General features: G+C 37.1%; 1 protein-coding gene across 12 annotated transcripts in view; it reads right to left on the bottom strand.

Annotated features, from left to right (window-relative positions):
* CDKAL1 (CDKAL1 threonylcarbamoyladenosine tRNA methylthiotransferase) overlaps nt 1–14,716 on the bottom strand; it is a 434,025-nt gene that overhangs the window by 21,738 nt on the left and 397,571 nt on the right. For 11 of the 12 annotated variants that reach the window (XM_075142821.1, XM_075142824.1, XM_075142820.1 and 8 more), the window contains 2 exons: nt 9,346–9,429; nt 5,860–6,024 (listed from right to left, as the gene is read on the bottom strand). In XM_075142821.1, coding sequence (XP_074998922.1) covers nt 5,860–6,024; nt 9,346–9,429 — 249 coding nt within the window. Of the gene's footprint in view, nt 1–5,859; nt 6,025–9,232; nt 9,285–9,345; nt 9,430–14,716 lie in introns of those variants that run through there. The other variant, XM_075142831.1, reaches the window with a different exon arrangement.

The raw sequence follows: 14,716 nt of genomic DNA, 5'->3' as shown, positions 1-14,716 counted from the left end.
ACCCTCTATGCAGTGCAGAGAAATATTTTAGATCAATGAACTACCTTCTGTTCCAGTTTGCTAGTCATCAAATAATTGCTGGCTAAATTAAAATGTTCACAGAATTACAGAAGATAAGGCTGGAAACAAACTTAAGAGGTCACCTAGCTCATGCCCATGACCCAAGGCAGCTGGCCTACATCTCAAGCGTTTCTCACAGATATTTGCTAAGCATGTTCCTAAAGACCAGCATTGATTAAAATTCCGCAAGCACTACAGGCGATCCAATCCGGCACTTATCTAAACCCAGGAAGAAAAATCTATTCTGCCTGTAAGAAAGAATCCATCCTGACTTTCCAATTCTAAGCTGAGAAATGTTGGGCTTTCAAGTAGAAGAAAAATTCAAATCAACTCAAATCCCCAAACAAACAAAGCCAAAATGCGCAGATAATGTGTAGATCATGAAAATCAGCATCTAAGGAACAGCACATTACAAATGTTTGTCATTTCTTCAGGGAGAAATGAGACTTTTGAAGGTCCTTTTTAAAAACATCAATAGATGGCATTGAGCTCCACTCTTAGAAAGGAAATTTCTCTTTTCTTACGTTAGCTTTATAGTGACCTTAGTGAAATAACTGAAGAAAACATAAGAAAAAAAGATTAATTAAGAAAGATTTAACACCATTTTATATGACCTCTATTTACAACCAGCAGGGAACACGAGTAACACATTAAATAAAACAGATTAATACATGCTAAAGCACTAACTATTTGTATGCCTCGCACTACAGTCAGTTGTTTCAGAGAAAGAGGGAGAGAGAGCAACCGAGCCAACAAAAGGTATGTCCGCAAGAATGCAAGAGCACAGAATGCAAGAGCACCAAATATTGCACCATATTTTCACCAAGCATTACCTGAAAACTATTTTACATAGAAAATGTTCCTTTTTTTGTCAGTGTTTTTATCTTAAATAGAAACTTCCCCACATATTTCTCAAACTGCCCCTGTTGGACATTGCGATGCACAGATCCCTTTGCAAAGTAGCTTTCCAAGAGAGGTAAAAGGTGTATTTTATTGTACTTTCTCTTTCTTTTTTTGGAAATTCCAATCTTTCATTAGCATTTCTCATACTTTCTGTAGTTTCTGCTTCTGTAATTTTATGAAAGATTCCTCTCCTCGCACCTCTATGCCATTTTTTGATCCAAAATTTGCTTCCTCATTCTCTTTTTTCCCTAAATCTCTGATGTCTAGTTCCTGTTCAGGAACCAAGTTTTCCACCACTTTGAAACTCCAGTGTATGTAAAAACTGTGCTTAATAATTACTTCATTTTAATGCACATCTTCCATATTTCTTTCCAAATCCTTGAAGGAAGTTTCCAATACAGAGATCTCAATTCTGCCATGATTTCTTTAATTTCTGTTCCAGCAGAAGATACTTTCTTCCCCCTTCTCCATTTTATCTTGCCTGCAAGTGAAGCACCCTTTCTACCTGAGATCACAGAGTTCCCTTTAAGCTATGCTTTGTTGATTCTTTTTTCTGGCAGGCTATAAAGAAGTGTTTGATATATGCATCTTTCCTGTTTCCTAACATCAGAAAAAAGGCTGGGTGATGTTTAGAGGTCATCTTTTGCTAATGTAACTAGGAAATACTTGTGGCTAACTGGAAGACCAGGAACATAAAGTTTCTTCAGTAGTACCCAGAAGTATAATGCTACAATAACCTGCAAAAAATAACTGCAAAAAATGAAGGCAGGGCGGAGGCAAAAAGGAACAAGCAGACTGACCAAGCAATTGCTTGCTAACTGAAAATCAGTGGCTCACTCCTCATTTCCTCCGAAGATCCCAATGACTTGAATAACTATGAGCTTAATGGGCCAACTGTGGATATTACCATGGCCTGGGAGCCACAGAGACGTGCACCAAGATCCCAGAGTCACAAAAGGAGATACTGCAAATGGGGACTGCCAGCAGGAGTCATTCACAGGGGAAGTGTTAGACATGGAGAATGTTATCACATAAACCAACATAAAACAGATAACTGAAGAGAAAGATGTCCCTGTATTTGTTTAAAGAAAGTTAGTTGAAAAGAAAGTTAGTCATGGATGCATTATAGAAACATGAATTATAAACATAAAATAATCATGACTACATAATTAAATAGCCTGTTAAAATTATTTTTTTCTTGCCTTGATTTTCCATGATGAAATGATCAAAATTTCCCACCAAGTCCCTCAGACTTATAGGGCTTTGATTCTGGCAATGCATTACAATTCTGGCAGGTAGCCAGCGTTTTATTTTTACCCCTCAGTCCTCTGGTCTCTTCTTCATGTATTTCTCACCTTGCAACATTTTTTTTCCTCTAGTCACAGAACATAGAACATAGCAGACGTGCTAAATTGCTTCACTGAATCTCAAAATGCTGAAGTACATCCTTAATGCTTTGTCAACTGCAAGCCTACTTCAATGAAAGGATATCACATCTGCAGCATTTACATCTTGTTTTCTTTTCTGTGAAACTTAGCAGAACTAATTCTCGATCAAAGGTTTGAAATATTTATTCACTGTTATTTGTAATTGCAGTTAGTAACTCATGATATGCTTGTTTTGTCTGAATGATCATTTTTAATGATCAATAAAAGTCAACACTTTTTAATGCTCAGTCCACATATATCCTATGTTAGATTCACTAGAACCAAATCAAAAAATGCCTTTACGTGTGTTCATGCTTTATTGATTTCAACTTTCACCTATATATCCTCTGCTATATATCTTCTAAACATTGTTCCATTACTGAATCAGTAACTGCACATTTTAAACCCGAATAAATCTATAGTAGATTTAAATTTCTGAGTTAATGGTATTTGCCCCCCAAAACAGCGCTCTTGTAAAATTATGCAACTTGGAGACATCATTCACTTTTGAGTGGCTTTTATAAAAAATTCATGCTGAAGTAAAAAAAAAAAATCCTGGCAAACACCTGTGCATTTTAATGCTTAATATGTCCACTACAATCAGTAGGTGTGATGGCTTTGACAGCTTTTTAACCTGAGCTGCTGACTCCAACCCTCCTCTGTCCTTCCTGTCCCAACTTCTGTCATGGAGCCTAATGTTATTGAATGTCAAGACCTTATTCTAAGCCCATCTACTTAGTCACAGTTTTTTCCTTAGAGAATATACTAACCGCTAAGAAATTCTACATCATTAATACATCTATTAATGTATCTATCCCTCTTCGTCATAGTACTTATGCAACATGCTGAACTGTAAGGTGTGCACTGCAGCCCCAGTAATTTACACGGTTATTAGGAAAGAGCCAAGTGCTTTGTTGAATGGGAATGGACTGAAGCATATAAATGTTTTATTACAGTACAGCCCATTATCACATTCTTTGGATCTAGATTACCTCGATCTACATTTAAATTCATGAGCTTCTCTGAACTAGATCTCATCATGGACCAGCAGACATAAAGGAGTTGAGAGGAAGTCATACCACTGACAGGGTGAGACTAGAGGTCCACTAGAATCTTACCGAGCACTTCAGATAGCATGCCAGCTACAGGATGCTGCTTGGTGCCTAGAAGAGCTTCTGCCCAGAGGACAGCCGTGCTGAGCAACAGAAACGTGCCTGGTCTTAAAAAAGCCACCTGGCAGCTGGCTACCCATCCCTCCAAGCCTGGGAACGTAAAGCAGACCCTAATTCTTGCTCATTTGTGTGCAAAGAGGGAAGGAGAAAGTCAAAGGGTCACATGTGTTTTCATTTTTTGCTTTTATAATCTATTTTAGGTAACTCTTCCTTCTTCCATTATATAGTTTGATAGTTTGACTTAACATAAAAGTTACCCAAGGTTTTAGTTCTGCATGCTGCTCTTTTGAAAATCTGGCAGAGACCCTTGGGATCTTGTTGAAGATCCAAGATCTTTGGCTACTTTTGAGGCAGTATCTGAACACAATCGTTCTTGAGTTGTCTCCTTCTTCTTTCTGTGCCTGTGCCATCTGTGCACATAACAAGCTATATAAAGGGTCATATGACATATGTTGCCTCTTTTATCTTGCTCACAAGCATCTTAAGTTAGAATTACATGTCTCGAGCACATCTAGAAGGAAACGTTTCCCAGCAGTCCAACCATAAAAAACAACATAAAGAGCATCTTTCACCCAGTCAAAAACCAACGGTGACTTTTGTGACAAACTGACTTTTTCTCCCAGGAACCTACAGAAAGTTCCTGATTTGCCACTTACATATGATTTGTCAGGAGGAACTTCCCACTAACAATTTCAGTTCACGTTCTATATATATATACATTGGCCCAGCGTGATTAAAGGCTTTCAGCTGTAGCTTCCCTGTACAAAAGATGTCCCATTTACTGAAGTATTGAGATTCTATTTTTTTCCAGAAAGCAAAAGTTCCTAACATGTCCAGTGGACAAACATAAATAAGATACTCCCTTGAAGGAGCACTGGCAGCCACAAAAGTAATGAAAAGCAATTTCCCTTATCATTCGCTTGCTGTAGCCATTTACTTGGGCATTCCAGGTACTTGTTCATACCTACTCAAAGGGCAGGAGCAGATCTATACATCTCAATGAGTTCTTATGGAAATTATCACTATCTTCGATTTTAATAATTTTATCTCTCATTTTTAACATACAAAATTTCAGTCAACAGTCTGCTTGCTTGTTCCCATGCTACAAGCTTCTGGCAGCACGTACTCAGTTTAATGACAGGTTTGGTTCTGTGCCAGCAGATTATTAAAAAAAAGTTCTGATGAAAAAATCAGATGCGTTTAAATAGCTACAAAGTCCAATCAGACAATTTGAGGATTTTGGCTGTTTTCTTCCTCTTACAGATCCTTATCAGGCCAATATACACATACACACAGACAGTATTCAAAGGAGAGTTTAGCAATGTGTTTGTGCTTATGTTTCATGATCTGCCAAACACCTTACAGTAGGTGCATTAGTGTTGCTCTATGTTTCCATAGCCAGGTTTATTCAAGAGACCAAGTAGCTTAGCTTAACACTAGTCACATAAGATATGCATTGATTATTTCTTTTAAATATGACTACTTAGAACCTTAACAAGTATATACACTTTAATACTTGTCAACAATTTACTGTAAAAGCAGCAAGGTGGCTGATAAACTGCCAATTGTCCTTCTTCCATGTGCTAAATTATTACTACGTATTTTTGGAGATCCTAACAACAGTGCTGGAGAAAGGACATCAAATGATGCTTAGAAATGTGATACACATTTTCATTTCACACTCCATCAGTTTTTACAACTAGAGCTCCATGAAATGTATGAGAATACTTGGCTAACAGCCATCTCTACTGAGGTGTAAAATAAGGATCAGATCTCTTTTTAAAAGAGTTTCATTTTCTTTACATGACTAAATCAGATGTTGACCTTTTTCCAAAATATATTGTACATATTCTGTACCTCTACCCATCAATTAATTTTGAATTTCTGAACACAATTTTGACCTGTTTTAACAAACATGTAATCAATACACATTTTTTAAAACAGCTTTGTAAAGCAAACTAAACAGATTCATCCTTCCACCGAACTAGAACTGAAATACATTGAATTATATAATCACTGCTGTTAAATCTTTTCAATTCTAATAAATTCTTTCCTCATCTTGAACCCCAGAACAAGAAACAAGCATATTATTGCCTTTACAGTCAGCAAAGTAAAGCTATGGGCATCAGCAAAAACATCTTTTAAATTCAGATTTCAATCTGTCAGGAAAGATTAAAGCTTCATGCATACATAAAAGGGGAATTATAAAATGATAACAGATACATAGCATGGAATCATTATGCTTAAACAGCTGCTGTTTCACCAGTGTAGTAAAGCAGAAAATGTGTTTTACTCACCTCTGTTAAACCAGAAACTTCTCCTTTTGCTAACGGTCTGCTGATGGATGCAGTGTAAACTCTGGCATCCGACACTGGTTGCCCCTTCATAAAATGTTTCCCAGCTTCATAAATATTCACTTCCACCATCTTACCCATTAACAGAGGATCCTTTGGCACAAGAACCTTTCAAATAAAGATAAAGACATAGTTACTAAATACCACAAAGGACATCAGTGTCTCCAGCTTCCACGCAGAAAATAGATTTTTGATAAAATCAGAGCAAATCTTAAAACTTTAAAATTTTAGTCACCAGCATACACTTTAGCCCTGACACACTTGACCAGTAACATCTTCAGCTTGCACTCTTCAAGAGCTTTGCAGTGTTAGCTCAGCTCTTTTCAACTCCAAACGATTTTGTGAGTCGTGTTTTTTGATTGATGAGAAAGTTGGGCCTGAGTTGCAACATTTGAATCCAGATACAAACAGTTCCCAAGGGCACTTGTACTACACAATTCTAATAGACTGCTGTAAAGCTTCCTATCTTCATATCTATCCCATGATACTTTTTTTTAAAAAAATGTTTTTGAGTCTGTAAATGCTTCAGGACAGAAATTATGCCCTTGTTTCTGTTTGCACAAGCCCTTATTTTGATTGCGCAGGTCCTTTGCAGCTGAGATGCATGATTGACAATGAACGCCTGTAAAAATGCATGAGTATGTTTCTTGGGTCAGCAACTAACGCCACCCTTTCCTGAATTTCCACAACCATGGTATCAGACAGTCCCATAAGAACGTCACAAAAAAGACACCATGTAACAGATGTTCCTGGGTCATGCATGTTACAAAAGAAAGAGCCCAACATATAGCAGCAACATTTTTTGCTGGAAGAACAAATGGCATAAAAACGCTCTAAAAATAGAGAAGCATTTAAAAAAGAAAAGTGGAGTCATTTCCCGATTAAACAATGAAAAATTGAATCACAGGGACTTCTTTAATCACATTTACTTGAAGCTCATCCACACACAAATGCAAGCTTTTCAAAGGTGATGAGCACATATGTATATCTTGACTTTTGGATGCTGAAATTGAAACGCCTTAAAATGGCTTGATTTTTAGACAACATGTGCAGAGGATTTTGAGAGGAAAACTCTGTGCCAACCACATTTGGAGAACATTTTGTTACCAAACTGTGCCTCTCTGTTTTCACCTATCACAAGAGTTGGTTGTCTCACTTGGAGGAAATCATCACCAGTAGTTTCCCTTTTTCCCTGAAGGCTCAAGGTGTTCATGACTGTAGGAGTTTCCAGATCCCAGGATTCTGCTGAGCTTCCTAAGCATCTTCCAAGAAAAGCAGGCATCTTTGCCCTTCAGAGATGGGCAAACTGAGACTAATTGGAACTAAGCGGCAACCACAAAGCCAAGATCCTAAAGCCGAGACAGTATTACAATGCGACTAGATCACAGTTCTTCCCACATAATTCATCTCGGGCAAATTTAAATCAAAGGAAAATTAGGTAACTAAGTATCACCAGGCCTGTGATCTCTGTAGATCTTGGTATCTCCATATGAGAAATGGCAGTAACTAAATATAAATCCTCAGGGACAGACATGGGTAAGCGACTACTACTACAGACAAAGAAAGAGGTTAAATAAAAATATCTGGGAGGTACTGTAAACAACCAAGCAGCCAGGCTTGGCGTACACTCATACATTTTTCTGATGTAAGTATTTGTTAGGAAAAAACCCCCAACCATATTTCTGAGAAACAAAGGTATACCAACAGAAATCCTCATCTTGACTGTTGTTCTGGCAAAGTACCCTTTGGTCAGTTCAGACTACTCTGTCCAATGAGCTACCTTAAACTGTATCACCAAAGCCTCCACAAATGTAAGCTGCAGTTCTACCGGGAAGTCTGCCAGTGCAGCTCTATCGATGTGGCTTTAATAGCAAACTCTTTTAATATAGATGAGCTTAGTGAAGAGAGAATAGGTTTGATAACTATTTGAGTTAACAGAATATTACACCAGGACTCTGATCTTCAGCTTTCAAAGTATAATACGGTATTTAGTGGCTCAAGAGTGGTTTTCAATTTACTATCATTAAATTTACTGCTATTAAAGTTAGTCACTAGCACCAAGTCTTGTACTTACCTGGGCAAACAATAGGATATTACCCTTGTCAAACATGCCACACATAAGATTTTAGGGAAAAGACATATATTTTAGTAATGGAAAGTATTTCTTCCATAATAAAATTTAAAATTACTCCCTATATTATTATTTGTATTTCATGTATTCTTTACCAGTCCCAATCAGGGAGCTGTATTAGGTGCTGTACAAACACCCCACAGAACATCAACACTTTTTTTTTGCACATATTGCTTTTCCTTTAATTAATGAAACTTTCATAAAACAAGCACTGAACACTAAAAAGCCCCAAGCAATTTCTTTTTAATCTCTATATGGAAAACCACATTCCTCAAATTTGACTGATAGGCTACAAAAGCAAGGAACAGCGATATGTAAAACTTAGACAAAGGTTAGAGATGTAACAAAAAAAAAAAAAGAAAAGAGATTTATCAAAAAAAAAAAAAGAAACGGAGGGAAAAATAATTAGTGAACCAGATATCTAGTAGAAATGGATATTTCAAGAGCAGTAATGTTGCTTACTACTAAGCAAAAATAAATACATACATGCTGTAACATTACCTGAAACCAGAAGAAAGCACTATTGGTGACTATATAAACACAGCCATCACCAACAGCCTCTCCAGGTTCAGACAACTGAATAACTAAAGGTAGTAAAAGCAAGCTGTAGACAGCTCAGTGCAACAAAATGGAGAACAAGCCAAAGGCAACACCAGAATGAAATCATGATGATTCAGAAAAGCCAATTTTATTGGTTTTCAGCAAGTCATCTGCTCTTGAGCAAAAATAATAATTTTGTGAAATAGATGCTGTACTTCCTTCCTAGCTCAAAGATAATGTTTCTGTGTGGAAAGAATTAATTTATAGAAATACACAGAAGGAAATACAACATATCAGGCTGAAGTGTTAATCTGAAGAAGTTTCTGACCCTTCCTATTGTTTGAATTTTTTTTTTTTGCAAATTGCATTGCCTGAAAAGATTTTGTCAAAGGTGTATGGGAATTATCAAGATTCAACTATTCAGAAAACAATGCTTTGGAGACACAGAAATTAAAATTACTGCAATAATTAACAGCTGCTTAAGCCATTCAAATAATGTTACTTGGATATATAGCATGTATCCTCCTCATGCTGTATACTCAAGAGAGCCACTGTGTATTTCTTAACATAATTTCAGGTAAATTGTATTTACAACACAGAAACAAAATATCTCATAAACAAGACTTGATGGTCGTACCTTTCCTGGAAAATGTTCTTACTTCTTTACTTGTTTTTTGCACTGTGGCACACTGTGTTGCTGAGATTATCAGAAAGTAAAGATAAAACAAAAAGATGTTATTTTGTTTATTTAACCGTACCTGCTCATAGAAAGGATTGTGAGCAACATAATAATTGGAATCAAAGGATTCTTCTGTTACCAGAACCCTCTGCCTCTCACCAACCTGGAAAATAAAAGACAAGAGAAATGACTCAGAAAACAAAAATAATAAATTACACTCAGAAGAGAGCTGCAACTACAAACAAACACTCTTAGCAGAAATAAGCACATCCTCTGAGGAAATTCTGTGTCAGCAAGAAAGTCGGGAAGAGAAAGCCCTAGTTCAAACTGTCTAAAACTTACAGGGTTAAAAGTCAGAATCGAGGGCTACAACTGTGGTATTGTAATGGCTTAACATGAAAATCCAGTTCAGAAATATAAACTGATTTTTTACTTATTAACACAATAAAAAATAATAATGTCAGATGTGCACAGAGTCTGTTACGGCTTCATCCAGCTAATGAAAAAACTCCCCTTCAGCATAGAATTCTGCAATCAATCACAAAAAGGGTAACACCTCCCCACCCAACAGCCCTGTGACAAATAAAACAACCAGCAGCATGTGAGAGAAGCAGGGAACTGTAGCACACTGCACAACTTCCAGATGCCATCAAGTTCATCTATTTGCCCTCTTTTTTTTAAAAGCCAGACTTGTTATTTATAATGATAGGGCATCTCTTTATCCCTTCTTGGTGATTTCACTAAGCTGTACTTATGAGATCACATTGATTTCCATGACAGAGGAGTCAATGCTGCATATTACAAAGACTCAATGAAGGAGAGTTTTTAACAACTCACAGACACAGTGATATTAAAGGCCAAATAAACACTGGGCTAAAAAGCCCAGTGTATCAATTATACCTCCCAACTTCCAAATGCACTAACACAGTTTAAAGGAAGCACCAGTTTTACAATTAGTTAAATGGAAGACCCCAAGACAAATCAGTTGCATTTAGTTGCCAAGTAGATATGAAACAAAATCTGACTTTCCCCAAAGTTCAAAATCCCCCGCACAACACCTTTTGATTTTGTCCATTACTGAGTTCTGTAATGAAGTTTATAGCCTAATTTCTGTAAACCTTAGAGGACATTCAGCTCACATTTTTAGTCTTAGCCCATCTCTATTTTTTTTCATCTAAATGTGCCCTGGATTCTTTCCAAACTATTTGAGAAATGCATTCTGCAAATTACAACTGCCTATCAAGTTAAATTTACTCACTGCTTTTACTGCTGCCATTATTTTGAGAATCAAAAATGGTTTCACACTTTACTCCAAACTTTTAATATCTGTGAGCAAAGCTGCATTCAAGACCCTCCCCCCTCCCTGAAAGAATTCCATCACATCTTAGTGGCAACTGTTATGTAGAAGTTTTAAGGCCGCCATCATAAGGTCCATGTGAATTAGCAAGAAGATGCAGATCAGATAATAATGTTTTGAGTCTTTAAGGTACAAGCAGGAAAAGAGAAGATTAGGATTTTCTCTAACAGCCAATGGCAGAAAAAAGAACATAAAGAAATAAGAACAGCAATATCACAGCTGCATTACAATATATATATATTGTATATATGCATATATATTTATACACACACGATACATACATAATTCTCCTCTCACCAGACAGAAAGACTTCATGGAATAACTCTTGCCTTCTCTTCCCTGTGCATTCACTTTCCTGGAGTATTCACAAAGTAAACCCTGGAGAGCAAGGGAGACAGCGAGCACCCAGCTCATCTCCCCAGAGGCAGTTAAGAGTTAATTCCCCAGGACCACAAGTGTGGGGTACACAGCAGAAGGGGCACAAGCCCCGAGTTACAGATCCAGTAACAGAATCCTAGTAGTGGAAAAGATGTATATTTTTGCATCCTTTTAAGAGGTGTTTAAGAGTTGTTTACAGCACATTTGAAATTTCTGTTCATGTTTCTCTGGGAAGTCTGCAATTACAAATAATAACAGATACAACATACTCAAATTTTAGTAACCTAAATCCAGTGTAACCATTTACCATTCCCCTAAACAGGGGTGGTTTTTTCTTTCAAGAAAACGGTTATTCAATTCAAATCCCCATAGGAGTTTTGCAAAGACATGTCAAGAAGGCACTGGAGATAACTACCCCAGTAATAAGATTACAGGGAACATTTCCCCTGAATGGAGAGGTTTTGTTGTTTCTATAATATTTGAGACCATAGCTTTTAAAATCACAACCCAGTATCTGCTGTAGCACTACAGTACCAAAGTCTCAGATGTCACTCAATATTATGAAAAAGAGGAGGACGAAATGTTAGGTAAGCAACACTCACCCTTGGGGAAACATGCTACCACTGAAAAGCACCAAGGCCAATCACCGAGTCATGTCCTCACACTGTATTCATTATTTACCAATACCATAACTTAGCAAAACCGGCTCAAAGCAATATTGGGTCTGCAAGTCGTTTCACAATTGTCTTGTGGTTCCCTGGTTCTCTCTGGTCATAACGTTCTGCCTTCATCGTCTCTATGAATCCCGCCTGTGAGGCAGCCTAAGCTACATGTGTTATCTTCATACTCTCGGATGACAGAATGGCAAGTATGATACGGGGGGAAAAAAAAAATCAGAGGGAAGAAGAAAAGAACACCTGTGTTTGATCATTTGATATAAGCAGCGAATTCTTCAGAGAAACGTTGCCAGTTTTTCTTATCTTTGCTTCCATGAGCAAAAAGAGCTCAGGTCTCCATGTCTCAGTGGGCCAGACAGAGCTTCTGGGCTCAGAATTTCTCGGGAATGGGAGGAAATCAGGAAGACTAAATTCGTCACATAGCATCAAAACTGTGGCATTAAAATTGAGAGGAGCCGAACAGCCTGTACCAGTTTACAATACACAGATACACACAGACACACTCTCACAAGACTTAGATGGCATACTGTAGGGAGTACAGGTAAACCCAACAGTTGTTCACTTGCTCAAGTTACTGGATTTGCAGCCTTGGCCAAGGCTGAGCTCACAGAGAAAGATGATATTCAGCTATTTGCAGACTCTTTTGCCATAACAACAGAAAAGGAAAATTCCATTTAATGAGTTAGGCCATTGGGTATTCATGATCTACAAGACTAATTGGCTACACGCATTTGTAAGACAGAAAATGACTACCTATCCTGCATCCAAGTATAATTAAAAAGAAATGTAAGTACGCAGAATGCAGCTTTGGTATTGAAAATTGTTCAAGAAGTGGAATATGTCATCATTTCTGCAATTATTCCCCTGGGATCTCTAAGTGCCTAAGTTTCACCTCTCTCAGAAAGAATTTAAATATGCAAAAACCAGACACGATATCTAATAACAGTCATAATTATAATAACCTTTGATGATTTTTTTCAGGCATGTACCAGCAGAAGTAATTCAGTATCTTATTTTTATTCCTCTTCTTTCATCTGCTTCCACAGGTATGCATGAGTTCCAGCTCTCAGGGAACTACAATTCTGACAAAGCATCTGGAACTGAGGAAACTCAGCCTTGGCATCTCAGTTTGGAAAGATTCCTATAGAACCAGGATTTTTTTTCTTTATGAAGGATAGCATGTAAATAATAATGAATGATAGCAAAAAACTTGCCTGGCAACCTCTTCCATCCCAAGACGGACTGGTCACATCATTTACACAAGGGCAATTTGTTTTCACTGAAAATAACCCAACAAGCACTGCTGGTCCTAACACTTCCTACACTGCAGCAGTTGCCAGGTAGTTTGTAAATCTCAGAATTAATAATCAAATCACTTATGAACTTTCATTTCCTTTTCATTTATCCTACAGGAAATTCTGACATGATAACTCTATAACTCAGTTTTCCTTTACCGAATACCATAAAAAGCAGTTTTTCCATTTTCTAAAATGAATGAACGGTAAGAAATGCCAAACATCCTTCTTGGCTGCAGTCAAATTAGGTTTGTTTTTTAACCAAAACTGACTGAATCACATAAAACATAAGACTGATTTTTAAATTCTACAATAGTATGGATGCAAAAGACGGACCCCGATTACATGCTTTGATAGAATATTGCTGCGTAACGTCAGCAATGGCCTGCTGTAATTGTACTCAGATAATGTATGCTTCTAATCTTTTTTTTTTAGTTAATGAAAACTATAATCGTTCCAGTTTGATTCATTACTTATTACAGCCAGAGCATGTGGCACATGATCTTTCTCACCATTTCCTTATTGTTCTTTTATCTGAATTTTGCTAGTTTTGTTTTTAAGAGTCTCTGGTTTGGCTTAAAAAAAAAAAATTAGTAACCACTGTATTTCTATACTTCTCCCACACACATACAGCCATCTCCATTGATTTAAAGACAGTTGCCAAAGCCTCCTTTCAGGTTGAGTTCAATTCATAGTGGAATCCATGAGCCTCTCTCTATTCGTGTTGAAGGAGGCTGGCTTGGATTCTGACCCCAAACATTGTGGAGCATACTTAATACAAGGCTTGGAAGCCACACAAAAAGCCACTTTCCTTTATTTGTTATTTAAATACATCATAAAGCAGGCAATAAAAAATACACACTGTCACAATTTATATGTGTATGTTTTAGCAGATTATTCTGATGTACAGAATATTTCTGGTAAACATGCATATTTTGACCTTTACTAAGTATAACAAAGTTTAAGCAAAAGTAATTTGGAAAGTGTTCATTCTACATCAATTTTGGTATACTTCTCTCCCGATTTTTCAGTTGTGGTCTAATCATTTACAATAAATTTTAATAATTATGCAGATGATGTGTCCTTCCCTATAAAGCAGAGAAGAACTGCTGGACCTACTTTTCATGAATCACATTAATCCTTCTGTAGTTAGAAGCCAAATTTCTCAAAAATGATAATTAAGCATTTTCTAAGCCTTCTATTTATACATTATAGGTGTTTTCTCCTCTTGATTGACAAGTCTAGGTGTGCCACAACCTCCCTGTAAAAAAGACAAAGTCTGTAGAAACTTACGACATGGTCCTATTTTGATGATACCATAATACATCCCTTTCCAAACTCTCCTTTGTACTGCTTTTTTCTGCTATTCAGCGTTGCTCCTCCAACATTTAGGGTGTGTACATATCTCCCTTTCCGAAGGTAGTACTGGAGACAAAGAATGGACTTGTCTCAGAGTTTTTCTACAGAGTTGTTAGGGTTTTAAATGTGGAGATTGGAAAGCAGTAACATTAAAACAGTTCAGCTCCTGAGCATGGCAATTTTTATGTGAGGATGAAAATACTTTCCTAGCATGCAGCACAGACAGCTGCCACTTTACTAGGGCTTATGCTACCACTGCTGTCCAGTTCCAGACGGATAGGTGCCTCCTTTCTATTATGTTACGTTTAGTGCACAACCCTGTACAGAAAGTGCAGCAGAGTGACATTGATATTTAGAGTCCTATATCTTTTACATCATACGAGC

Source organism: Calonectris borealis, chromosome 2 (genome assembly GCF_964195595.1).
Source record: "Calonectris borealis chromosome 2, bCalBor7.hap1.2, whole genome shotgun sequence".
NCBI classification, from domain to species: Eukaryota; Metazoa; Chordata; class Aves; order Procellariiformes; family Procellariidae; genus Calonectris; species Calonectris borealis.
The sequence above is the reverse complement of the archived record's forward strand: the minus strand, read 5'-3'. Positions and strand labels throughout refer to the sequence as shown.